The 26,236-nt window shown below is 40.2% G+C and overlaps 1 protein-coding gene across 3 annotated transcripts in view; it reads left to right on the top strand.

Moving 5' to 3' along the window:
• Lpcat2 (lysophosphatidylcholine acyltransferase 2) overlaps window positions 1-26,236 on the top strand; it is a 61,923-nt gene that overhangs the window by 13,375 nt on the left and 22,312 nt on the right. The window contains exons 3-11 of one of the 3 annotated variants that reach the window (XM_052728406.1): window positions 745-962; window positions 2,265-2,377; window positions 4,325-4,385; window positions 5,631-5,689; window positions 7,423-7,457; window positions 10,970-11,024; window positions 17,834-17,916; window positions 20,453-20,578; window positions 22,041-22,194. In XM_052728406.1, the coding sequence (XP_052584366.1) occupies window positions 745-962; window positions 2,265-2,377; window positions 4,325-4,385; window positions 5,631-5,689; window positions 7,423-7,457; window positions 10,970-11,024; window positions 17,834-17,916; window positions 20,453-20,578; window positions 22,041-22,194 (904 nt within the window). The remainder of the gene's footprint in view (window positions 1-744; window positions 963-2,264; window positions 2,378-4,324; window positions 4,386-5,630; window positions 5,690-7,422; window positions 7,458-10,969; window positions 11,025-17,833; window positions 17,917-20,452; window positions 20,579-22,040; window positions 22,195-26,236) is intronic. The other 2 variants (XM_052728408.1, XM_052728407.1) reach the window with 2 other exon arrangements.

Genomic DNA, 26,236 nt, shown 5'->3' with positions numbered 1-26,236 from the left:
CCTAACAACCTGAGTTCAATTCCCTGGATCCACTTGGTAGAAGCCAAGAATTGACTCCTACAAGTTTTCCCATGACCACCAAATGCACAGTGTAGCATACACATTCTTACAGACATATATAGATAAACACAAAGAATACATTTTAAAAACAGGGATGATAATAATACCCATTTCATGAGGATAGGCTGAGGATGAAAAATATTAACATATATGTAAAACGTTAGGAACCGAGTCTGCAGCTTCACAGAAGAGCTCCTGTTCAGCTCCTTTTCAAGTTTGCTGTCTTTTGCTCTGTTAAGACATTGACCAACACCAACAGAAGGGGTTATTTCATCTTACAATTTTCAAGTCATAGTCTGTCGCTGATGGAAGTCAGGCAGGGGAACTCAAGACAGGACCGTGGAGCCAGGAACTGAAGCAGAGACCATGGAGGAATGCTGCTGCCTGGCTTGCTCCCTAGGCTCATGTCCAGTTACTTTCTTATATGGTGCAGGCCCACCTGCCACAATGGGCCGGGCCCTCAAGTTTCAAACAACTAGTGATGAGCCATCTTATGGAGGCGATTCGTCAGCTGAGGTTGCCTCTTCCCAGATGTGTCAAGTTGGCAGCTCAAGATAGTTCTGACAGCTGGTACTCCCCATAGCTTATGTCTGAAGATGGGGTTCTCTGATTTGTTTTGCTTTTCCTACTGTGTTTTGGAGTAAAGCAAAGCCAAATATGTCTTTTCTATCCTTGTTTTCGAAGGAAGATTACTCATCCAGCTCTGAAGTTCCTGGGCCGTGCCATGTTCTTCTCCATGGGCTTTATGGTTACCGTGAAAGGGAAGATGGCAAGCCCTGTGGAGGCGCCCATCTTTGTTGTGGCCCCTCACTCAACCTTCTTCGATGGCATTGCCTGTGTGGTAGCTGGGTTGCCCTCTCTGGTGTCACGGAATGAGAATGCACAGACCCCTCTGGTGGGCAGTAAGTACCTGGTGGCTAACAACTGAAACAGTAGCGCGTGCGTACTTTAAGTTGGAAGAATCGTAGTTAGTCATTTTCTATACACTTATTTACTTTCTTTCCTGGGTATTAAACCCCATGGTCTTGTGCATGCAAGGCAAATGGTCTAACATTGAGCACAATCTCCAGTCAGTTAAAAATAAAACTTTAAGATATTTTAAATGCATTTCTTTTTATTTAAATGAGCTACTCTATGTAAAGGGTGAGTTTATAAAAAAAAAATAGACGTGTCCCCTTATCTTTAGCTTTTTAGACTTTCAGGAAACTTGCCCTTATCACTAGCCATCATATCTTTGTGTTCCTGTGTGTCATAAGGAAAATCAGATTTCAGACACTAAATATGCTTATTTTTTAAAGGAATCTGAAAAACACAGGTCACGTGCTGTTTCGAGAACTTCTCTTTATGGTATTAGGCTGATAAATGTGCTAAGTCTTTTCTCTCAGCTCTGTTTTCTAAATTATTGTGCCCAATGGTTCCCTGAGGGACATTTGTGTAACTCTTTGAAAATTATGATGTGGAACAATAAGTGCTTCCTGCCATAAAGAAATAATGAAGCGAGTGAAATGTTTTTCCTGCCAGATGCTACCACCTCTCCCCGAGGAGTCAGTCTCCAAGTAACTGCTCCCGCTTGTCCCAAGGTTACCGCCAACGCCGCGTGATGAGGGCGGCTGCTGTCTCGGTGTGCCTGAGAAGGAGTAGCTGTCCTTGTGGCTTTGCCATGGAGTGATGACACTTCGTTTTCTTCAACGTGCAGCCACCGTGCTCTGTGCCGCGTGGCCTTCTCCATAACGTTTCTGTTGCGGAGCACTTGAAGTTTATTTTGCATGTGGTAGGAAGCGGTCTCTTCAGAAGGGTTTTAGTAAAATAAGTCATAATCGCCCTCTACTCATGGACACTGTCAGTTCATTCTCTGAGTGTTTAAGGTCTTCCTAAAATCAGACGGGATAGTTTTGAAGCGTAGTCCCACATTTTAACATCCATTAAGAAAAAAGACTTAGGAAAACAACTGCTTTTCCTCCTCCTTCTATCCGCCCCCCATGCTTTTCACTAACGTCTGTAAAACCAATGACATAACATCTGTCTCTGCATTTGAAATTAGACTCTTAACTAGTCAACTTGAATTTGAGTTTAAAGGGATTATTCTTTTAGACGTGCTAACATTTTCATTTTCTGTAAACACTGTTTCAGTTTATCCAATGATTGCAATGCCATGGTGGCTTAAAAAAAAAAAAACAACTGGGTTATGACCCTTTGTTTTCAAGGACTGTTACGGGCTTTGCAGCCAGTTTTGGTGTCCCGTGTTGACCCAGATTCCCGAAAAAACACAATAAATGAAATAAGAAGGCGAGCGACATCAGGAGGGGAGTGGCCCCAGGTAAGATGCCGCTGCTTGTCATTTATATACACTGAGAGCTTTTGTATGTCTGTAGACTTACTCATTTGGGTCCACAGAGAGTGAGATATCATGCCATGTGTCTGCAACGTAATAGATGCAGAATAAATAAACCAATCAGTGTGAAGAAGACCCTGCCCCCAGCACATACCCTTCCCTTTCAGTTGTCAGATATTTTCTTAATGGTATAACAAATGATTCTCTGACTTTACTTCCTATTACATAAAATGAATATTTTATATGATTTAACTCACTTGACTAAAAATATTCTAAGTATATCAAATCTTTTCTGAATTATATTTAAATAGAGCTTTCCGTTCAAGGGGCATATCAAAATAGCCTATAAACCTGTCAGACTTCACCAACACCTAGCCCATTCCCTGGAATGCCCTTGTAGGTTAGTACTTACTGCATAAAGCAGGGATGATTCCGATAAACACCCCGGTGTCTCTGTCCAGGTGAAAGCACATGATCTCTAGCGACCAATGCTACAACAGTCGGCCTACCTGTAGTAACACACAGACGTTCAATTCCCCCACCCTGGAGGCTTTAGAAACCAAGGCAAATGAGGAGTGGCATAAAAATGATCGAGGTGGCATTTGGAAAAGTTAGACTTTCTCTTTGAATCCAAGAAAAATGTCTAGGATTAATAGGCAAGAGATAACAAATAGATTTCAGCACTTTTTTTTTTCATTTTGCACAACTTTTTCTCTGTCCAGGGGTAAAATGGCCTGATTTGGAAAACTTCTCAGGCCCTGACTCTCAGCCACTGGGTGAGGGGAGGAGACTGTAGAATTAATTTAAACATTTGAGCCATTAGGCTATTTTGAATGCTCCTTCCTCCCTGAGATTTGTGACTCACTTTGTTAGCATTCCTTGTTAGTAAGCTGTTTGTGGATTTATGCCAAGTAAAACTGTTGGCCATTGTGTCTGCTTGTCACAGGAAACCCATTTTATAAATCAGGGGATGGAATTATGCCCACTCATTAATTTTTGGTTTGAGTTTGAGCCAGTGTTTCCCCTCTCTAATTACTATAGATCATGTAGTACTAGTACAGGGATTTGATTTGGTTTTATATACTTAGCAGTTAACTCACGACTAAATTTGAAAAGCTTCAGAAAATCAATCTTGTGTCTTAATTAGTGGAGAAGCTCGAGATGCCTGTATGTCTTTCACAGAGAAAAACGTCAAGTAGCACATTAACAGCTAAACTACTTCCTCAGGAAAAACAAAGCGAACTGTGAAGTCCACCCCACATGATAACTGAGCAGGAGGCTGTCACAGCATTTCCTCCATTGTTCGTTCTCAAGGCATCCCTGAAATATGTACTGGGAGTAAAGATCAGATAGCGCGAAACTGTATCAGAAAGATTTCTTTTAGTTAAGGATGTAACCTTGCCTTATGTCTTCTTTTAAATTTCTTCAGATCATTAACAAAAGCATCGAGAAACAGTTGTAAAAAGCAGAAGTAAGCAACATATGCTGTAAATTAAGAATACTATTTATTCAAAGCTTTAACCCTTTCTGATTATTATACTGGTCAAACTGCACTTCTTTTTTTTTAATTTTTTTTTTTTTTTTGGTTTTTTTCGAGACAGGGTTTCTCTGTGTAGCTTTGCGCCTTTCCTGGAACTCGCTTTGGAGACCAGGCTGGCCTCGAACTCACAGAGATCCGCCTGGCTCTGCCTCCCGAGTGCTGGGATTAAAGGCGTGCGCCACCACCGCCCGGCTAAACTGCACTTCTTTTAAAACTATACTTCTTTTAGAGGAATATGGAACCATCTGATTCCAGTTTTTATTAGATCAACAGTTATCCTTTTATTTAATTTTAATTTTTGAAGTATTAGCAGTGTTGATGAAGTCATAGGAGAATAAAGAGGTAATCTATCAATTAGACTGAAATATTAAATTTATTCCTTTTCTCCCAAGATACTAGTTTTCCCAGAAGGTACTTGTACTAATCGCTCCTGTTTGATTACTTTTAAACCAGGTGAGATAAATTAAATTATGTATTGTAACAATATAGTAATGGAGATTTCTCAAATGATTCGAGGATGATGCCCAATAGAACTCATTTGCTCCTGGCATTTCTTTTCTGATGAAACCTTTCTGATGCTGTGATTCCACAGCACTTATTCCTGTGTACTACTTTGCTCTTTTTTGATGTAGCCTTTTCCTTTAGGGGTGTGTGTGTGTGTGTGTGTGTGTGTGTGTCTGTCTGTCTGTCTGTGTGTGTGTGTGTGTGTGTGTGTTAGTTTGTCTATGTATGTCTCTCTGTGTATGTGTCTGTACGTGTGTCTGTCTGGGTCTATGTGGATCTATGTGTGCGTATGCTCAGAAGTCTGTATGTGTGTCTGTCTGGGTCTATGTGGATCTATGTGTGCGCATGCTCAGAAGTCTGTATGTGTGTCTGTCTGGGTCTATGCGGGTCTATGTATGCACATGCTCAGAAGTCTGTATGTGTGTCTGTCTGGGTCTATGCGGATCTATGTGTGCGCATGCTCAGAAGTCTGTATGTGTGTCTGTCTGGGTCTATGCGGATCTATGTGTGCGCATGCTCAGAAGTCACTGACATTTTTCTTTTTCCTCCAAGGAACCTCATAGATATCTGGGGTCTTTTGTCATGAAGTGGGCGGCCTACATTAATATCATTCATGTTTTTACATGCCTTCCAAAGTTCAATCTATTTTTTTTTTTTCATCTTAAGAAGGCAGCCCTGAATGTGCCTTTATTTTCATTTGTAACACTTTAGGCTGTGTATGTTGGTAACACTTTACAACATACTGTACTGTGTATGTTGGCTGCTTTGCGCCATGGTGTGGCTCACATCAAGCCAGCCCAATAGCTTTGCTTCCAGCATTTTAGCTCTTTTATTTTTTCTTGGCCTCGATTTTGTCGTTGCTCTTCTATGTTGTTGGATAGTATGTACTTAGGAAATGAAACCAACTCCCCAAATAAAAGTAAATGGTAAAACTATATGTATACTAAAGAATTGTTTTGAAATAAATGTCTTTAATTTTCTTTACCAAAGAAAACAGTAAATAAATGTATGCTTAAGTGGCGTAGGCACAGCATTTAATGTTTTGCTTTCTTGCAATAACTCATTTTGGTAAATATTTCAGCATGGCTCATGCTCTGTTTACTCGTAAGTCATCAGTGTGTTTATACTATGTTGACTACTATATCCTTCTTGTTCATATACAAACCATGTTATACAATTTTGATGTGGTTCTAGGGGCCTTCATCCCAGGAGTTCCAGTGCAGCCCATCCTCCTCAGATACCCAAACAAGCTGGTAAGGGAAGGAATTCTGCACTCCAAATAGCTTACTCTCCAGAACCTTTTTAAATATCTGATTAATGAATGGCTAAAGGAAAGAAGTGATTGGGCAGATGGATGCCACCTGCCTCCGGAGTTTTTAAATTTTGCAAGATCAACAGCTATCTGTGACAGCAGTACTCAATGTCATTCTGTATAACTCAGCTCCAGGAGGGCATTGCTTGGTCTCTGTCATCTCTGTGATGGACAGGTTAAGTCCCAGACTTAGGCTCTGATTATACTCGACAGCAGAAAGGATTTGGTGGTGACAAGGAACCTCTTCCAGATACAGAGATGACTAGTGGGAGGAAGGCTGGAGGTAGAAGATCCATCTGGGGGACAGAGTAAAGTACGGGCTCAGTACCTCCTGGCTGTGTGAACCTCAGGGAGTAGCGTAATTAATTAAGAAATCATCATAGAGAACTTCACCTCTAAAGTCCAAGGCTGCTCCAGGAAACAGTGTCTTCTGCATCCATTGGTCACACTGTCATCCTCTGGACATCAGTTGCACGGCCCTTCCCCGGACACTGGGGTCACACTGTTGTCCTTTGGACATCAGTTGTACTGCCCTTCCCCAGACACTGGGGTCACACTGTTGTCCTCTGGATATCAGTTGCACGGCCCTTCCCCAGACACTGGGGTCACACTGTTATCCTCTGGACATCAGTTGTACTGCCCTTCCCCGGACACTGGGGTCACACTGTTATCCACTGGACATCAGTTGCACGGCCCTTCCCCAGACACTGGAGTCACACTGTCATCCTCTGGACATCAGTTGCACGGCCCTTCCCCAGACACTGGGGTCACACTGTCATCCTCTGGACATCAGTTGCACTGCCCTTCCCTAGACACTGGGGTTCATCCTGAAAGGACCTTACTAGAGGTTATAAAAAAGCAGAAATTAGCCGGGCGGTGGTGGCGCACGCCTTTAATCCCAGCACTCGGGAGGCAGAGCCAGGCGGATCTCTGTGAGTTCGAGGCCAGCCTGGGCTACCAAGTGAGTTCCAGGAGAGGCGCAAAGCTACACAGAGAAACCCTGTCTCGAAAAACCAAAAAAAAAAAAAGCAGAAATTACTACTAATACTATTTAAGATTACAAGTTCTTGGCCAGTTCAGTTTTGTAGTCAATGGCTGGCTTCTCAACTTGAAATCTCCAGTAAAAAAAGGAATTAAAATCTGTCAAACATCTACTCTGGCCCCTGCCTATATATTTGAGTTTTCATGTATTAAATGATAATTGATAAATTATATATATTACACACACATGCACATAAATTAGTTTTCCAGATATGCTCGTTTGAGAAGAAAAATAACTGAACATGTACAATAATTATTTTTAATTCAGAAAGAGTTATTCCATGAAAACATATAGAGGTGGGAGATGATCTCTGTGTAGTTATATAACCTGTGTAATTCAGGAATTTGTGCATTAGTTTATATCCTTTAATAATTATGAGCTTGTTTTAGTTTTTAATATGTTGCTTTTTATTCCAGAAAAAGTGTACATGAATCCTAATATTAAACAAAGCCTTACTTTATTTTGTTGTTTAATTTTTTGTTTTGTTTCGTTTATTTTTTGAGACAGGGTCTCATGTAGCCCCTGTTGGCCTTGAACTCCTGATCTCTTTCTTGCCTACATCTCTCATCTGCTGAGATTACAGTTGTCCACATCAGTCTAGACTAACAATTTGACTACTTCTGTTCTTTTAGGATACTGTGACCTGGACATGGCAAGGATATACATTGTAAGTCACTTATATCGTTTAATAGTTTATTAATATCTTAATGAAGAAAAAAAATATAATTTATTCCTTCTTTTAAAAAAAATCTTATTTTTGTAAAAGTAAACATTTCTAATCAGTCTTAAATCTTTTAACCATATCTCTAGGAACAGAATCACTTTCTTGCCCACTAAATGTCCAGTGAGATTAATGTCCATTAATACCATTTGAGGAGTACTAGTCATCTGTCAGCATCACGATCTTGCCGACCAGTTTGTAAGGAACATTCCAGGGCCCTGGCTTGTATCATGCTTAGCTTGACTCTTTCACTCTCTCCTGTAGTATCTCTGTTCAGATTTTATGAGATTGGTTTAGCAGTTTAGATTACATCAGTTTCGGGACCTGAAACTGGTGTGGCATGTCTGTCTGTGCTGGGGAAATAGCCACCCAGGACTTGTGTTCCATTCCCAGATCCTGAAAGTACCGGGATCAGCAGTTTCTGGAGCTCGTAGAGGTGAGGTGAATGAGACAGGCCTTTTTGTTGTTGTTTTTCTTTTTTTCACACTGAACGACGCATGTAGAATCCAGCTTTCTTCCAAGACCTTTTGTTTAGCTCCCACTAGAAAAGTTTGGGCCTACTTAAATTTCAGTGAGAACCGTATGCGAATCTGGGTTTGAAAACTTTCCCCAGGGGCCTTATCCAGTTTTGACAATGATAACAACAGAGTTCAACTAACGTCGCCAATGGAAGTATTTTGGAGGAAATCATCATTGCTTTCTAGCACTTTCTGGCTTCTTTACACATCATTGTACACTCTCTTGAACTTTGGAAAGTGGGGGAGAAAAGATTGTGTGTACTTACTTCTTCTCCTTTTGGGTGTGTGCAGAAATTTCTCTGAGATAGTAAGTTTGCATCAGGAAAGGTGACTTAAGGGTCAGTTGAATAAGCATTAATACATATAGCACACATGTGTTCCTTTTGAGCTTCAGTCCTTGGTAGGTGAAGTTAGGCAGACAGCATTAGACACGACACGTGACAAAGAGGATGTAGGCAATGTGTTATCTTCAACTCTTCAAGGGATCAGTTTACTTGGTGGCTTAGAAACAGGCCCAAGATCTTTAAAAAACTCAAATTTGTTATGTGCATATGCACATGGCCCTTGCCTAGGGCAAGTCCTATTTCTGCCTGTCTTCTGAGGTATTGAATGCTGCTGGTGGCACTGTATCTACTACTTTCAAATCTATGTCCTCAGCTGCTATCTCACCAAAGCAGATACCCCCAGGGAGAAGGGACATGGGAAATAAGCTTAGAGAAAGGACAGAGCTATGGAAGGCAGTTTTCCAAGAAGAATTTGGTCTTACTGCAGTGTAAGCAAGGCATACTTACTGATCTATTATGTTCAACCTTCATACTTTTAAGAACGAAATTTGTGTCCATCCAAATACTAACTCCAAGGCCCTGTGTAAATGATTGAAAATTGTTCTCTTGGGCTGGAGAGGTGGCTTAGTGGTTAAGAGCCCTGGCTGTTCTTGCAGAGAATCCAACTATAATTCCTAGCACCCATGTGGCCCCACACAATCATCACCTGCAACTCCAATTCCAGGGCATTCGATGACCTCTCTGGTGTCAGAGAGTACTGCATACACATGATACACAAAGACACGTACAGTCAAAGTACTCAGACGCAATATAATAATAGAAAATATAGCTGGGCGACGGTGTCTCGCGCCTTTAATCCCAGCACTCGGGAGGCAGATACAGGCAGATCTCTGTGAGTTCGAGGACAGCCTGGTCTACAGAGTGAGATCCAGGACAGGTACCAAAACTACACTGAGAAACCCTGTCTCAAAAACCAAAAAAAAGAAAAGAAAACATTTAAGAGACAATCATTCACTTGATCGTTCACTTGACCATGGTTAAGGTAGGGATGGTGTGGTTTGGAGCTTGTATGTAGTACAGAGTCTTCTTTTCTCCTTTCAGATGGTAGGCTTGGCAACAATCACATTTCCGTATTGTAATTAACTCTACAAATCCTAAATTGAACTTCCCAGTTCCTTCTTTTTTAAATGAAGTTCATGAAATTTGTTCCTTGGCCGTTTGATACATGATGCATTCTGAGTATGTCACTCCTCACCCCCTCTTTCCTCCCTCCCTCTCCATCAACCTGTCCTCCTCCCTCCAGCCCCCTTTCCCACAGTTGTGTCATTTTGTTTGTTTTGTGACTCACTGAGTTTCACCAGAGCTGTCCGTATGAACTCAGGTTTATAAGGAGCCTGGTGGACTTGCCAGTGAGTACAAGCTGAAGGTATTGAGCACCCCGCATCCATCTGTAGCCAATATTCCTTGGTGAAATTCCAACTTACTTAAGTCCTTTCAGATAATTTTTACAGATAAATCATTCTTTTTTTTTTTTTTTTTGGTTTTTTCGAGACAGGGTTTTACTGTGTAGTTTTGGTGCCTGTCCTGGATCTATAGACCAGACTGGCCTTGAACTCAGAGATCCACCTGGCTCTGCCTCCCGAGTGTTGGGATTAAAGGCATGTGCCACCACTGCCCAGCTCTTTAATTTCTTTATAGCAAAAAAAAAAAAAAAAAGACTGGTTGTTTTCTTAAACATATGGTCTAATCCACTCTGCCTGATTTCTGGGTCAACTGTCTAAAGAGGCTAAACTGAAAACCCGACAGAAATCTGGCTCAGAGTCTAAATACATCCCAGAAAGCTGTAAGGAAGGACATTTGTCTCAAAAACTGTCATTGATGGGTTGGTCAACCACTTAGAGAAGCCCTTTGTCTAGATTTACAGTGAAATTTGCCAGATTTCAGGACATTTCCCTGTAGCTCAAACCTTATTACTGAGAGAACTTTGATAAAATTTGTAATTTTAAGGAAAATCCCACTGACTTTTTAAAAGTTGTTACCCAAAGAATTTAGAAATACTGTGTACTAAGGCATTTTCCTGTAAACACATTTATATACCTTTAATTTTTATTTTAGACTTATTTATTTTTATTTTATGTGTATGGATGTTTTACTCATATGTATGTGTGCCACATGCATGCTTATTGCCCAGGGAGGCCAGAAGAGGGCGTTGGATCCCCTGGAACTGGACTTACAGACAGGCGTGAGCTGCCATATGGGTGCTGGGAACTGAACCTGGGTTCTCTGGAAGAGCAACCAGTGCTCTTTACCACTGTCTCCCATCCACATTTGCATATCTTAAAATAGACTTGGAGCACTTTCTCTAGAGACTTAGGCCTATGAATGTGTGCTATCAGGGAAACTGTAAATTTGAAGTTTGGTTTGTTTGAGCTGTAGCTTACATTCATTAAGGCAGCACAGTGATTGCATTTGGTGATTTAGTTTTTCAATGACAAGAATAGTTGTCTAATCTAAAAAGGTGTCATGGCTTGAGTGTAACATATTTAAATGCAAAATATACATGCAGTGTGATATGGGGGGAGGTGTGCCTGTGTGTAAATAACTGGTACTGCTTGCATTGCTGTGTGAGAATAGCCTTCTCTCTTCTTATTTTCAGCCTCCAGCTGTGTGTGCTTACTTTCTGTCAGCTCTTCACAAGGGTGGAAGTTGAGGTAAGTCATTCAAATGCAGCCTTGGATCGTAAGATGCAGCCTCTCTGACTGAATCCTAGCTTAGAAGTGCCAGTCCAACACCTTTACAATTACTCCCGGTCTTATAGATTGTGTTTCTAAGTCCCTACTGCCGGATTTAGTTCTTGGAATCAAGACAGCAAATACATGTAACTTTTGAGACCCTCCAACATGCTAATCACCCTGGCAGGTAAAATTTGCCCCCCCCTTCCTACCCCTCTACATTTTAATGCCAACTCATGCCTAGTTAAATGTCCCACACTGGGCAAAAAGAGTAGTGGTAGTTGGTGGAGCTAGCTTCCTTGAGGAGTAGTTGTATGAAAACTGAGAGGTAATACTTGAGACGTGACAAGAGACACCAGATTTAGCTGCCCTCATTTACAGTGTGCTCTTACACCTGGGAATGCTGAGGAAGTTTGGTGTGGCTCATATTATTGTCCACAGGACAATCTTTGAGTTGCAGGGGAAGATGGGAACGGAGTAAATAATTAGAACATTTTCAAATTTTGGACCTAAATTGTAAGACCCTAAAAATTGGTTCCAGATAACAAGTGAAACCCTCAAGTCATGACTGAAGTGTGATGGCTAACGTATTGGGAACTAAGACTCTAGCCTGGATGCCCCAATTGCGTCTGTGGATTAGGCAGTGAACATCTTCAACTTCTTTGTGTACTGCAGAATTCTGAGTGGAGGCTTGTGCTCTAAGTGGCAGGACTATAGCATTTAAAATACTATTTTGACTTGCTGGATAACTTAATTGTTTAACCATATATTGGTAACTAGCAATATCAAGTGATACACAGGAATAAATCCGACTTCAAAATGAGTTTAAACTTTCATGAATTCTTTGGAGATTCGCATGCTGTCCCCTTGGAAGATATCGTTTTATTAGTCTTCATATACACCTGCCCACTATTAAAATCAGCTTAGCGTCTATTGGCATGGTCATAAAATGTAGCAGAACACTTACTCATGGGCTAATTCTAGTTGTTCTGGCAGGGGGCGGGGTCTAACGTGTGTCCCACAAAGTTCAGGAAGCACTCAGGCAAATCAGTGAAGTGGAGTCTTTCTCAGAGCCTTTGAGCTGTTAGCTGACAAAACTCTTCCACCAAGAATGGGAACGTTCCCACTGTTGTCCCTAAGTGCCCTGAGCACGACTCTTCCTTCTTTAATAACTGCTTGTGTGGTTTGGCTCTGTTTTCTTTTTCTACAAAAGACCTACAAACATGTACTTAAAACAGCCTTGGTATCACCTCTGCAGACTTGGAAGTTATCACACACACACACACACACACACACACACACACACACACACGCACACGCACACGCACACGCACACGCACACGCACACACCACACCACACATGCCATCAATATCCTTTTCTCTAAATTGACCCTTCTCTAGCCAAAATAAAATCCAGCCTCATTTGTGGAAGTACACACAGAGCTGTGCTTCCCTGTCTGGCATACATGTCAGTGGTGAAACTGCATTACAGCAGGGTACCTAAGTTCCTCATGCTGTCCCTCTGACTGCTATTACCACATTTCCTTTCCGTGTCATGACTTTATTTTTTTTTTTTAAATTGCATTCTCCATCTGGCAAAGGAAAGAATGTATTCTTTGTTCTGTAACTTCACAAATGAAGTAACTTTTGAAAACAGTTGAATCAGTAGGGAATTGAACTGATATATTTGGACTGTGGTGCCGAACTGGAATTTATGGACTTTTAAGTTTAGTATTCTTGTTTTTATTATATTTGTTTTGGATTTATAGTTCTTTCATACATGGAGCCCCTGACTGCTTTATTTATTTTATTTTATGGTACTGGGAATTTCACCCAGGGTTTCACACGTGCTAGGCAAGGGTTCTACCAGGGAATTTACATATATCCCCCAGCATTTTTATTCTATTTTAAGAAACAGTCTTGCTAAGCTGTCCATATTGGCCTCAAACTTGCAATTCTTCTGCCTCAGTGTCTGAGTAGCTAAGATTAAAGATGTATACCACCATGCCTGGGTCTAATAACTTAGTGATATTTGAATATTTTACTTCTCCCCTGTTTGAATATAACTCAGAAATGCATCCCAGCAGCCTTTTGGACACAAAGTATGGCCACACTCTGGCACAGACTCTAATAATCCAGGCCTCACCTATGAGGCTCAGACTTTTCCATTGTAACTTCTATGGCAGCGCTAAGCTGCCCCACATGGACCTCTGTTTATGGTCTCAGATCATTTTGTCCCTGGAATTGCAGGTATCTGGGCAGTTCAGAAGCAACTTTTTTTTTTTTTTTTTTACTTAATGGAAATTTTTGTAAAAAAGCTCCTAAACCGAGTCTAAGACTTGCTATCTAAGAATATGGTATTAATTTTATACTTTTAAAAGTGAACTTTGGGTGGATTATGACGATGATTATTGTATATTATATAATTTTTTTTTAAAAAGAAAGTCTTCAAAAAGCCAGTTACTTAAGGGATGCTTGAATATAGCCATGCATTATATAACAGCTGTGTATGTTCACAGAAATACATTTTATGTACACATTATAGACGGCACTGGTACAAATGTACACAGAAGAGGCTCTCACACACACAGGCTCTGTAGGCTGTGTGGTAGAGCATGTTGCTTCTCAGCTGCAAACCTGTTCAGCATCTTACTATGTTAAATGCCGTAGGCAGTTATGACACAATGATAAATACTCAGACATCTGAAAACATGTATAAACAGCTCCGTTGTAACCTTACAGGAACATCATTATATACGTGGTCTACTGCTGAATGCAGGGTTATGCTGCATGTGCCTGTATGTCTGTATAATTTACTTAAATATCTAAATACTTTAAATTATTTGCAATTTTGAATCTCAAACAGGCCCTTTAGAAAATCCAGATTTTACAGCTTCCCATCAGTACACACCAGCCACATGTATACTTGTTATGACAAAGCAACTTTGTTCTAGAACTTGACAAAATTCTGTGATTTGCAAGTATTAGTAAACATGAGTGTTACGAAAAGCATCAGATTGTTCCAATTTTTTACTACCTGCCTATATGTGTGAAAACCACTTCAACTTCTCTAAATCTGTGTTCTCCCTGGCGAATGAGGACAATAATGCCTTTTTATGGGGTTGTGAAATTTAATAAGTCTACTTATGTGGTAAGCGTTCATTAAGCATTAACTTTTACTTCCCACCTCACCTGGCAGTTTTCTTCATTGGAGAAGAAGCACCAAGTGGTGGTGATAAAAGTCTTCCCTTCATTTTACGTTTTCTCTCTGAAGATTTAGAAAAGGAATCATAAGAACTACAATCTCACATTGTTAGGGTTGACTCGATGCTTTTGTTGTCTAGGATAAAAAGAAAAGAAAGACAATCATAGTGTCATCGTTTAGCAGTGTCCTTCCTCTTACTCGCTAGTTCATGGGAAGGACATGTGCCTGATGTGGTTACAAAACAATGAGCAAACTAGTTTTACTGGTGTTCAGTGTTGATGGGAGGCCTGGTCCTTGTTACTGGATAAATGTGGCTGATGCACGAGGGAGTTAGCTCTGAATCTTGTGTACGGTTTAAAGCTTGAGAAGAGTTGGACACCATAAAAAACAAAGCCCAAAGGTGGGAAATGGGTCAGCAAACGTTTTTAACAGGGACAGGCTGTGAGACAAAGTCAAGCATGGTGTGAAACTGGACGGTATTTAAGCAGGGAGGGGCATGGAGCTATAGGGCTGGAGGCAGGTGCAGTGGGACAGCGACAGAGTTCCCATGGGCTGCCTTTCTCTGGAGTTCAAAGTCAGCTGTCACTGGCTTTCTTGAAAACTAAAGAATTGTTTGGCAATTTAAAACTTCATTTCCTTATGTTGTTTTGTTAGAGATTTAATGAACATTTTTAACTTCCTCTTTTCTTCTTTGAATTTTGTACTATGCAAGTGTAGTAAATTTTACAAGATTAGGACCGAGGGAATGTTTAGTTAACTCTGATTTACAGTTTGTTGTTCTGGATATATTAAGTGATGTGGAGACCTCTGGTGGCTTGGTTGATTTTTCCACCTTGAAGAATTGGGTGCTTAGCAGAGACTTCTGGTTAGAAAGGACTTTAGAGATTATGGAGTCAAAGTTGTTCATTTGACAGAAGGACTTGAAGTCCAAAAAAGGCTAGATGCCTTTCCCTGGATTACACAGCAGGCCCGTTCTCAAAAGTGCTGTTGCTTCCTTGTAAAATTAATAAATTAAACACGAAGAGCAAAATGACACATGTCACTTTATTCTGCAAGTCCTTTACATTTATCTCAAGAACGCCTCTGGCATTGCTGCTCAGCTTTGCATCCTCGCTCCTCCTCCGCTGAGTCCCAAGGTCTCTCCTGGGACCATTGTACGATCTTCCAGGCTCTTCTTTCTCTGCTCCCAACTTTTTTCTCTCTGGTACCCAAACACCCAAGGTGTTGCTCAAAAACTAGACCTGGGGCTGGAGAGATGGCTCAGCAGTTAAAGGCACTGGTTGCTTTTCTAGAGGACCTAGGTTCAATTCCCACCACCCCTATGGCGGCTCACATTCTCCTAAAACTCTAGTTTGGGAGAATTTGATGCCCTCTTCTGGCCTCAGTGTGGTGCATTGACATGTATGTAGGCAAAACACCAATCCACAAAATAAAGCAAACAAAAGAACCTTAGGCCTAGTCTTGCCACACTGCTTTGCCCAAACTTCATCTGAATCACCAGTGTACCAAGATTCATAGCGTGCTTAACAAAATTTGAATATAGGTCCATCTGAAAAAAGTGATGTTTCTTTGTACAAATATTTTTATTTTTTCTTTTAAGTTCTAGCCTGGCCATTTATGTGTGGACTTGACTATGTTATTTAGTCTTTTAAGATACATTTTCATCATAAGTTAAAAAGCTAACATTTCATCTTCAATAGTAGGGCTTGCCTCAGAGCTGAGAGAGCTAGTTGTATGAAGTCATGGCTCCTGTTGGCTGTTTTAGCTCATTGCATGATAAATATCTACCATGCTTCATGGAGAGCTTCCTCAGGGGGAGGGGCTTCAGTGCCAAATCTCCAGGATGTGGTACACTGATTGGCACATGAGAGGTCTATGTTCAAACAGTATTTGTTGAATGAATGCAAGTCATGAGATCTTGAGTCATTTAATCTTTATAAATTATAATTCTTTATAGTATAAATGAGAGAATTAATGAAATGATGCCCATGAAACACATTGCATAGTCCCAGGTTCATAGATCCGTTTCAATAAGCAAGCAAACTGGCAAAATGACAGGTATCCTTTGAAAGCCACGATCAAGGTTTGGATTTTCTGTAGACTATTCTCCACAGAATTAGCTCTTTCGGGTGGACCTTCTCCCTAGCCACCAACTGCTGCATTGACTCATCTCCTTACCTCCCACCCCCACTCAAAATTAATAATTTCCTGCTCCTTACTATCATGCTCCAGGAAAAAAATGGTCTGGTAGGAGAAAATAAAGTCCGGCAAGCCTTGGACTGAACCTGGGCCATATGAATTCTATAATATCGGGTCGATGAGCTAAGATTTTAAACCCTGCCTGTAATTGGACTTAGCATGTAGAGGGGCAATGATGTGTTAATCGATAGATGTAGGTCTTCTTTAGAGAAAAAGGTCCTAATAATCTCGTCTGGAATATTTTAAGATCTGAAAAGTTATATCATTTGAATATGGAATTAAGACCTTCTTTGTGTTCAAAAACCATAAATATAAAGGATAGCGGCTGGAGAGTGGGTGAAGTGACTGCGACATGGCATGGGCACCTCATAACCCTAGTGTTGGGAAGAGGGAACAGAGAGTGGGGGTGGGGGAACACTGGGGAGCTCTTTGGCCAGACAGTCTAGCCAGCCAGTGAGCTCGGAGTTCAGTGAGAGACTGTTTCAAAAACAAATAAAGTAGAAAGCAATAGAGGAAACACCCTGAGGTTGGCCACTGGCTTCCACATATATGTGCATGTATGAGCACATACACCCACATGACTTGTGCACACACACACACATACACACTCCACACACATACACACGGGTGAATTTTTTAAAAACAGCAAGGACAGTGCAAGTCATGTGTCAGTGTTAGGTGGAGAATAAAGTTAAAAATGATAAAGCAAAAATATGAACAAACAAATGAAAAAACGTGACAGGCAAAAGACTAGAAAGCCAGTTCTGAACTTTAATTTTTTTTTAAGTAGGAAAAATAACAAAACATGGTTTTCAATCAAATAACTAAAGTATTGACATTGGAATGGGTGGAACAGATAATACTATAAGAGATTTTTTTTTCCACTCCTGGGAGGGCTGGGGGATGGAAGCAGGAAGGACAGGGGAATCTGTGGTTGGTATGTAAAATGAATAGAAAATCTCTTAATAAAAAAAAAGAAAAAAAAGAGTTAAATTGGAAATGATTATCAAAAAAAAAAAAAAAGATTTTTTAAGGCCATTTTCACATAAAAAAGAAATGAAGAAAATCCAGCTCTGGCAGATGAGATGTTAGGCACTGCTTGCTACATTACCAATCCCAGAATTCTAGGCATCAGCCTTCTTCAGTATCATGGTGAGGCTGGTAGGTGACCATGGCCGTCTTTCCAGAACTGGGGAGGCAGTTCAGCCCAGTTAACACAGTCAGGCTCCCATGTCCCAAGTCTAAGCCCAGTGCCCCTTCCGGGGCATGTGACCCATGCTCTAGGAAGGCCAAGGTTGAGATGTGTTGATTGGGCATTTAACTTATTTAGTGCTTAATGTCTTGGGCCTAAGAATTGCTATGGAAAGGTGTGTCTGTCTTTCAGTTTATGCCTGTTCAAGTACCAAGTGATGACGAAAAAAGCGATCCCGTTCTTTTTGCCAATAGAGTCCGGAATTTAATGGCAGAGTAAGTATGTCTTAGAGATTCTAACCAATAAATAATTTAAAAATTATTGGTAAATGTTACTTAATATAGCTTAAAGCCCACCTTCCTCCACCCCATTCCCGGTTCTTATTCGTGAACTCATTCGGTAAGTATGATGGTGTGCTAAGGTACGTGGTCAGGGAAATAACTGATAGTAACATGTCTCAGCTCAAAAGGCCAGCTAGTGTCTTCCACAGGTGCTAGCCTGTCACTACCAAACCTTGGAATGGTTTCAGGCACTCTCTCTGAGGCCACTTATCCATCCCCTGAGCTGCCCCAAGGCTGGCTGTTTCAAAGGCATTAATGATTATACCATCAAAAAGTAAAAGACTTGCTTGTGAAAAGATGCCCAGAAAAGGAAACTAGCTACCCATAGGAAAGGATAAATAGCACTTAGAACCTGGACAACATAAGGTAAATATTTCTTACACTTAAGGGAGCTTTAACTGGTGAGTATTTTAATTGGGTAAGTCACCCCGACTTGTAAGGAAGGAATGTGTTATTGTACACCACCACCCAGGCTGCCTCAGGGCCCTGGGTGTACACCCTCATCCAGGTACCACTTCCCTCTGGGAGCCCCAGTAGGAGGTTTGGGGCTAATAGACACACAGATTTCTCTCCCCGACCTTTCAGTAAGAATTCAGCAGGAACTTTGGATTTGACTTTGTCCTGGCTAGTTTTAAGTCAACTTGATACAATCTACCTTCATTTGGGAAGAGGGATTTTCGGTTGAGACTATGCCTCCATGAGATTTGCCTGTAGGCAATTCCGTAGTACATTTTCTATCTTTTCTTTTTGGTGGGAGGATCTTTAATTATTTCTTTTATTTTTTTTAGATTAATTACATAATTTCCCCTTCCCTTTCCTCCCTCCAAGCCCTCCCATACCTTCTTTCTTTCAAATTCATGTGCTCTTTTTTTTCAATAATTATTGTGTGTGTGTGTGTGTGTGTGTGTGTGTGTGTGTGTGTGTGTGTATGTTTTCTTAAATGCAAACACACAAACTCCCAGTCTGAATAATGTTACTTTTATGCATGTTTTCAGGGCTGACCATTTGGTATTGGAGGAGCAATTGGTGTGCTTATCCCTGGGAAGACCGTCTCCCGCTCTCAGCATTTCTTAGTTTGTAGTGAATTTTCTTAATTACTGATTCATATGGGAGGGCCCAGCTCACTGTGGGTGGTGCTACTCCAGGGCCTGAGGTCCTGGGTTCCATAAGAAAGCAGGCTGAGCAAGCTAGTAAGCAGTACCCCTCTGTAGTCTCTCTATCAGCCCCTGCCTCCAGGTTCCTGTCTTGCTTGAGTTCCTGACCTGACTTACCTCAGTGATGAACTGTTACCTGCAAGTGTAAGCAAAATAAACCCTTTCCTCCCCAACATGCTGTTTGGTCATGATGTTTCATCACAATAATAGAAACCTTAACTAAGACCACATTTTGTATCCTTTGCTGCTTCCCCCTATATATGTCTTACTTCATGACAGAATAACATTATTTTCAAAATAGGATAAATGTTTATTGAAACATTTTTTTGCTATTGAATATACTTGGGTATGCTTATTTTATGTAGTTTCTAAACCAGCTGAAAAAATATTTTATATTTTTTTCACAATGTAAAAGCAAATTTTATAGTTGTATGCGAGTTTATGTCTAAAAGTTAGGAAAGCATTTGTGTCAGATATCTTGACTTCCCACAGTATACCTAAAAACAAAGAAGGGATTTTTCAATCAGCAATATGAGTGGGGTGAGTAGTGGCCTTACATAAAGAATAAGAGAACAAGTCACCCTCACCTCTGAGCTCCTTTTCCTCATATATAAAGTAGAAATTAAAATTATTGCTTTGTCTTTCATATGGTTTTTATTATAATGATACCTAAGTGGGAAAATAAATGATAAAAACCATTTGGAAGTGTGCTTGCTCATCTCAGCTCTCAGAGGCTGGGGATGGTGATGTCAAGGCCAGCCTGGAGTGCACACTGAGATCCTGTATTAAAATAGAAAAGGCAAAAAGCGATGAGGAGCACAGTGGATGTCCTTTATTCATAGTGTCTAGCATTGTGCTCATCGCAACCCTGCGGTCAGGAGAGCAGTATGTGATCTCATAGACACTTCTACAAGTAATTTCAGTGACTGTTATCACTTTTCAAATCTACAGACTATTGTGGACATAGTGCTAATACAATAGTTAGTTTTACTAAGCAGTTTCTCCAAAATCATATGAGGTGACAGGTGGGACTCAAATCTACATTTCCTATTACCAAACCCCACAGCACAACTATTATGTTGCATGATTGATAATGCTACTGCTAATAAAGTATTGATTTTTCCAGTTAGAACACAAAACATGAATTTTCAGCTGCACAGAGACCTAAAGGCAGGAGGAGTAGGAAGTAGAGCAAAGTAAGAGAATCGTCCGAGGAGTCGTGAATTCCTTTCCGGTCACTACTGCCTGCTCACCAGCTCAGGACGAGTGGAAAATCACGGGTGCTTCATTGAATGCCCTCTCCTCATTGCTTTTAGAGCTTTGGCAATACCAGTAACGGATCACACCTACGAAGACTGCAGGCTGATGATCTCGGCAGGACAGCTGACATTGCCCATGGAAGCTGGGTTGGTAGAATTTAGTAAGATTAGCCGGAAGTTGAAGTAAGTATATGTCACAATGTATGTGCACACACAGACACATTCATGCCAGAACGCATGTGTGGAGGTTTGCTGCCCAGCATGATCTCCACCAACCAGAGATTGAACTCAGGTCATCAGGCTTGATGGCAAGCACCTTTACCTGAAGAGTCATCTTGGCAGCAAACTTCCCTGTCTTCACGTACTCTTATTTAAAAAAAAAAAAAAAACCTTCAGCATTTATGATGTAATTTGAACCATTTGGTCTTACTAATTTGGCTGTTTGGGGTAAAAGTGTGACCCTCACATCCTTCTTTAATTTTAGTTAATTCTGTTCCTAACCTTACTAGGAATTTGAAGAATTTATGACTTGATAGATGTTGGCATCCTTTCTAGGCAGTTGCTGTAAAACTAGTTATTTTTCAAAGTTTGATATGGAAATGTATTTTAATAAATTATATAGAAAATATTATTTTTGTCTTCTGGATAACAATAAAATTTTGCTTTTGTATTAGCACTATGTCCACAGTATTCCATAGATTTGGAAAGTGATAATAGTCATTGAAGTTGCTTGTAGAAGTGTCTATTACATCACATATTTAATTCTTCACAGCAAAGAGGTGATAAAAGCATAGTGTGCTTTCCAATATTTTATCATTCTGACTTTTTAAAAAAAAAAAACTTTTACTTATTATATATGCAGTGTTCTGCCAGTATGTATGTCTGCACGCCAGAAGAGGGCACCAGATCTTATTGTAGATGGTTGTGAGCCACCATGTGGTTGCTGGGAATTGAACTCAAGACCTCTGGAAGAACAGCCAGTGCTCTTAACCTCTAAGCCATCTCTCCAGCCCTTATTCTAACTTTTAATAGCTATTATCAGAGGAAATGTGTATAGTTTAGTGAATCACCCGATTATAACATTTTGTGAACTGTGAATTACCGTCTTGAAAACTTGTTGAAAGAAGTATCTATAATTCCTTTCGTAACAACTCACTAAGCACCAGTTGACTTTCCAGATATTGTTAGGTTAAAATTCTTGGGTCATGCCGGGCGGTGGTGGCGCACGCCTTTAATCCCAGCACTCGGGAGGCAGAGCCAGGCGGATCTCTGTGAGTTCGAGGCCAGCCTGGGCTACCAAGTGAGTCCCAGGAAAGGCGCAAAGCTACACAGAGAAACCCTGTCTCGAAAAAATCAAAAAAAAAAAAAAAAAAAAAATTCTTGGGTCACTTGCTGTTCCACTTCACAGCTTGTATTTACTTTTCTTTCCTTCCAATATTTGGAGTTTTTTGTCACTTATTGATATACTTTTAAAAATTAAATGGTCCTATACATGTTTGATATGTTCTCTCAAATACTTATTTTCACTTCCTTTTTAAATTTAACATAAAGTATTTTCTCTTAGACAAATCAATAAAATAACAGTCATAAAATGTACATGTTACTTAGAAAAAAACTGATAATGTACTTACACTTCTTTATTTAGGTTAGACTGGGACGGCATTCGTAAGCACTTGGATGAATATGCATCTATTGCAAGTTCCTCAAAAGGAGGCAGAATTGGAGTTGAAGAGTTCGCAGAATACTTAAAGTTACCTGTTTCAGATGTCTTGAGACAACTTTTTGCACTCTTTGACAGGGTATGTTAAAATTTATCTTTAACATTTTACTCAGCCAGTTCCTGCAGACCTCAAGGCAGATGTTGACAAACGTCTCAGGCCAGTGTGAGAAGAACCAGTGTAGTTTAATGTCATGAATTGATTTTCCCCTTAGTGTGAATACTAAACATAGCTGTGAATATATGTAGTGCAACTGTAAGTAGTGTGTATTAATTTCAACATTGGTTCAGAAGTGAAAATGGACTATATAGCCGCATCTGCAATGTGGAAGTAGAAATGTTCATGTAATTGGGGAGAATTTTTAAATGTATGTAGAATTCATACTTTGGTGGCATGGGTGGTAGTGATATTCTGAACATTTCTGGACTGCCTCCAAATGTATGAGGACCAAATGGGCTTTGTTTCAATGAAATTGCCTGACAGAACTCAACTAAACCCTTCACTGTTTATAAATATGTAAGTTCATGCAGCTAGTTAACTGACCCATCAGTAAAGTTTCTTTAGGAAAAATTTATCAAGATTTCAGATTTTCTTTAAAGAGTTATTTTAGTGTATGAAGTGTTAAAATGAACTCTTTTGGTTATAGGTCCAAGTTAGCCCATGCATAGAAGCCTGTTATAGTCTTAACATTTATAGTGTAAAAACAGACAAAAATAATAATTTCTTTGTACCTATCCATTTGTAGTTAAGCCCTCCCCTACCTTTAACTCATTTTATCATTAATCTGCTGTCCATCCTGGTCATTATGCATTTTCAAGACTCCATATAAGTGGAACCATATAGTACTAAAGTCCTGATTATGGTTTCTTTTATATAGTATAATGTATTTACTATTCAGCCACTGAGATCAGTGTAGCAATAATTTGTTCCCTTTATTTATTTCTCCACTGAGGAAAATTTGCTTTGTGTCCAGTTGGGGTAATTTAAACATGTCTTCCTACCTTCGGCCTCCATGGTTCTCAGACATCCTGATTGTTCTCTGGGCTGTGACTTTCCTCACCAATCCTTCTTTAGCATTTTTTTTCAGGTGTAGTTTGTTTTTTTTTTTTTTTTTTTTCTATTTTACCCAGGGTTTGTATTTTAGTTGGGAGAGAGCTCAAAGGGGACTTATTCCCTCTACTACTAGACTTCTCAGTTATCTACCACATCTACCAAGAAAAGATGTTTTTCAAAGGAATTATGCCTGATGACAGACAGTAAGCTTTCCCGTCCCCAGCTGTCTCTCCTCTCACTCCCTCAGTGTGGTCATCTTCCTAGTGCTGTGCTTTGTGATCTTGTAGAATCAACTAGTCTTTAACACGATATGGGTCACCGGCCTTTCTCTGTATGTAGTCCCTCCGTATCTCTGCTGCGCTTGCTACAATATTCAAATAGCATGCTCTCCTCCGTGAAACAGTGAATTAATGTCATGGTGTGCTTAAAGTGTAATGAAGATTCATGGTGAGGGAGAAAAATGATTGAACATTAGCTATGCAAGTTGGTAGATTGGAGGTGCTTTTCTCTTTATAACCACTGTTTCTGTAACATTTCCATAGCAGCTTTCACTGTGGCTCAAATCCATGCAGGCTGTTTCCAGGGAAGTTTCTCTGCAGTCTTTGTGCGGACAGACGGGATGTGACAGCGACACACAAATAAGGGAAGGAGATGAGGAAATGGGAAAGGACGTGAAACAGGGACAAAGTGGGCAGTTACAGCACCTCTTTAGACATCATCTGGAATTTTTCATCAACATTAAAGTAGTATTTGTAAAAGTTGTCCTGAACTTCAGGTGTCAAACTACCAAAGCTGGCATTTCCAGGATTGTGCTGGCTTTTGATTGGAGACACCTGCTAACACCTGTGCTATTTCTACATCACATTTAAATGCAGGAAGATTTGGGAGCCAGAAAGGGAGCTAAAAGCAGGGATTAAAATAACTGCCAGTCAGACAGATTGAGTCACTCTGACTGAGAGAAGACAATTGGTCCCAGGCATAAGGATACTGGTGAGAACTGTTGCCTGTTTTTGCCAGTCACATTTCTCCATGGACCATTTTAGTAGGTTTCGTGGTTTCTACTTATTTATTTATTTTTCTTTCTGATAAGAACTGGCATTCATTTCCTTTTGTGGTGTGGAACACATTGTGTTGCTAATGCAAACATGAAATCTTCCTCCTAGGCTCCTTAAGCAGTGTGTGTTTGATTTGACTCTACTGATTCCTGAATTCTTCATATATGCTTGCATTCTGTTTGCCCTCGCTAAACAGTGTAACACGACAGTCTCCTGGTTAGCTGTCCTGCCTCTGCGTGGTAGGACGTTTCCACCCTGTCTTGCAGTCTTCCTTAGTGCTATGGGCACTGGCTTCTGATCTCCTCTTATTGATTTACCTGAGGGCTTACTCTTGGACAATAAAGTTAATAATACATAAGAAGTCATTAGAATATTAGTGATTTTGAAAATCTTTTTATAATAGAGTAAAATATTTATGACACATTAGTAAAATGAATTCAAAATGTCAATTTATACAGCACGATCTCAATTTTATACTAGAAATCAAAGAAAATAGGGCAGGCCCCATAATTTGAGCCATATACACAATTAAAATGAACTCGAGGAACTCCAGGTAGTGATGGGGCTACATAGTTTCAGGCTTATGCAAAGTGCTGATATGAGATGGGAGAAGTTTTCCTGCACAGATGTCTTGAAAGAAGAGAGAAGGAAATGGACAGTGGCCCAGGACTCATCTGGGGTGTTGTGGTGTATTCAGGGAGCAAAAGACTAAATCAGAACTGGAAGCAGGTACAGCTGCAGAGACGCCGAAACTGAGGAAGGAATTCATGGAATACAGACAGATTTCACTCACCCTTGCAGCTGTAAATGTTTTTCTCTGTACTTAGCTTTCCATGTAGACCATAAGCTGCTCCTCTGCCTGCCACGTATTGAAAGAGAAAATAGTGTGGAGAATTAATGACTAATGTATTATATAGTGTCTGTCTGTCTGTCCACCCCTATCCCTCTCTGTCTCTGTCCGTCTCTGTCTCTGTCTCTGTCTCTCTCTCTCTCTCTCTCTCTCTCTGTTTAATGCAGCTGCATGTCTGTGCCTGTGAAGATTTTCTTTGTTTTGAAAAGCTGAGTTGTGTAATTCTTACCACACCTTGTGCACACACTCACACATGCCAGGCCTGTTTCCTCAGTCTAGTGAAGTGATAGAGCTTAGGAATATTTGATGGGAGAGTAAGGAGGTCCAGCAACTCCAAGTGTGTTCCTCTCAGTAGCTATGTAGTAAATTCAAAGTTTAATGAGGGCTGAGTGTTCCTGGTGATCTCTTAGCAGCTGTACATTCTTGAGTGGAACCCCCCAGCCCCTTTACATGTCTCTTTGCCCTCTTTTCCCTTCTCAGGTTCCCCAAGACTCTTCCTTCCCAGATGCATTCTTGGCTAATCTACAAAAGCTGCATAATTATTTTTATTAATTTGTCCTAAAAATGCTATTAGTAGTATGTTCTTTAGCTTCTCAGATATTTGATTGTAGACAACTTAAAGGTTCCAAAGGTGGCATGTCATTGTTTACTAGTTTGGAGTAGTTTCCTTTGGAAAGGTCCCATATCTCTGAGGGACAAAAACAAAAGACTCTTCTTATCTTTGGCTTTAATTGAGCTTGTTTATACTCACGAGTATTTACTGAATTCTTCGTATCAAAGGTTAATTGGAAAATTAGTTAAATGTCCAGATAAGTCTGAGACAGTAGTTTAGAACATTGGCATCTCAATATTTTTATGCTAATAATTCAAATTAAGTACTAACTTATTTGCTAGCACATTTGAGGGAACTTAAGAGCATTTGAAGAGATCTAGAAATAATACCAGCTAAATCAGGAACAATTATGGGGCAGTCATTTCTATAGATACAGCTATGTCTTGCCAGTACCATAACAACAGTGTTCATTTCATCCTCTGCAAACACCTCTTGTAAATCTCCTCCTACACTAAAAAAAAAAAAAAAAAAAAAAGTGTAAGGTTGTTTTTCTTGCATGTATGTCCTTGTACCACATGTATGCCTGGTGCACACAGAGGCCAGAAGAGGGCA

Source organism: Peromyscus californicus, unplaced genomic scaffold (assembly GCF_007827085.1).
Source record: "Peromyscus californicus insignis strain IS unplaced genomic scaffold, ASM782708v3 Scaffold_8__1_contigs__length_139910024, whole genome shotgun sequence".
NCBI classification, from domain to species: domain Eukaryota; kingdom Metazoa; phylum Chordata; class Mammalia; order Rodentia; family Cricetidae; genus Peromyscus; species Peromyscus californicus.
The sequence above is the reverse complement of the archived record's forward strand: the minus strand, read 5'-3'. Positions and strand labels throughout refer to the sequence as shown.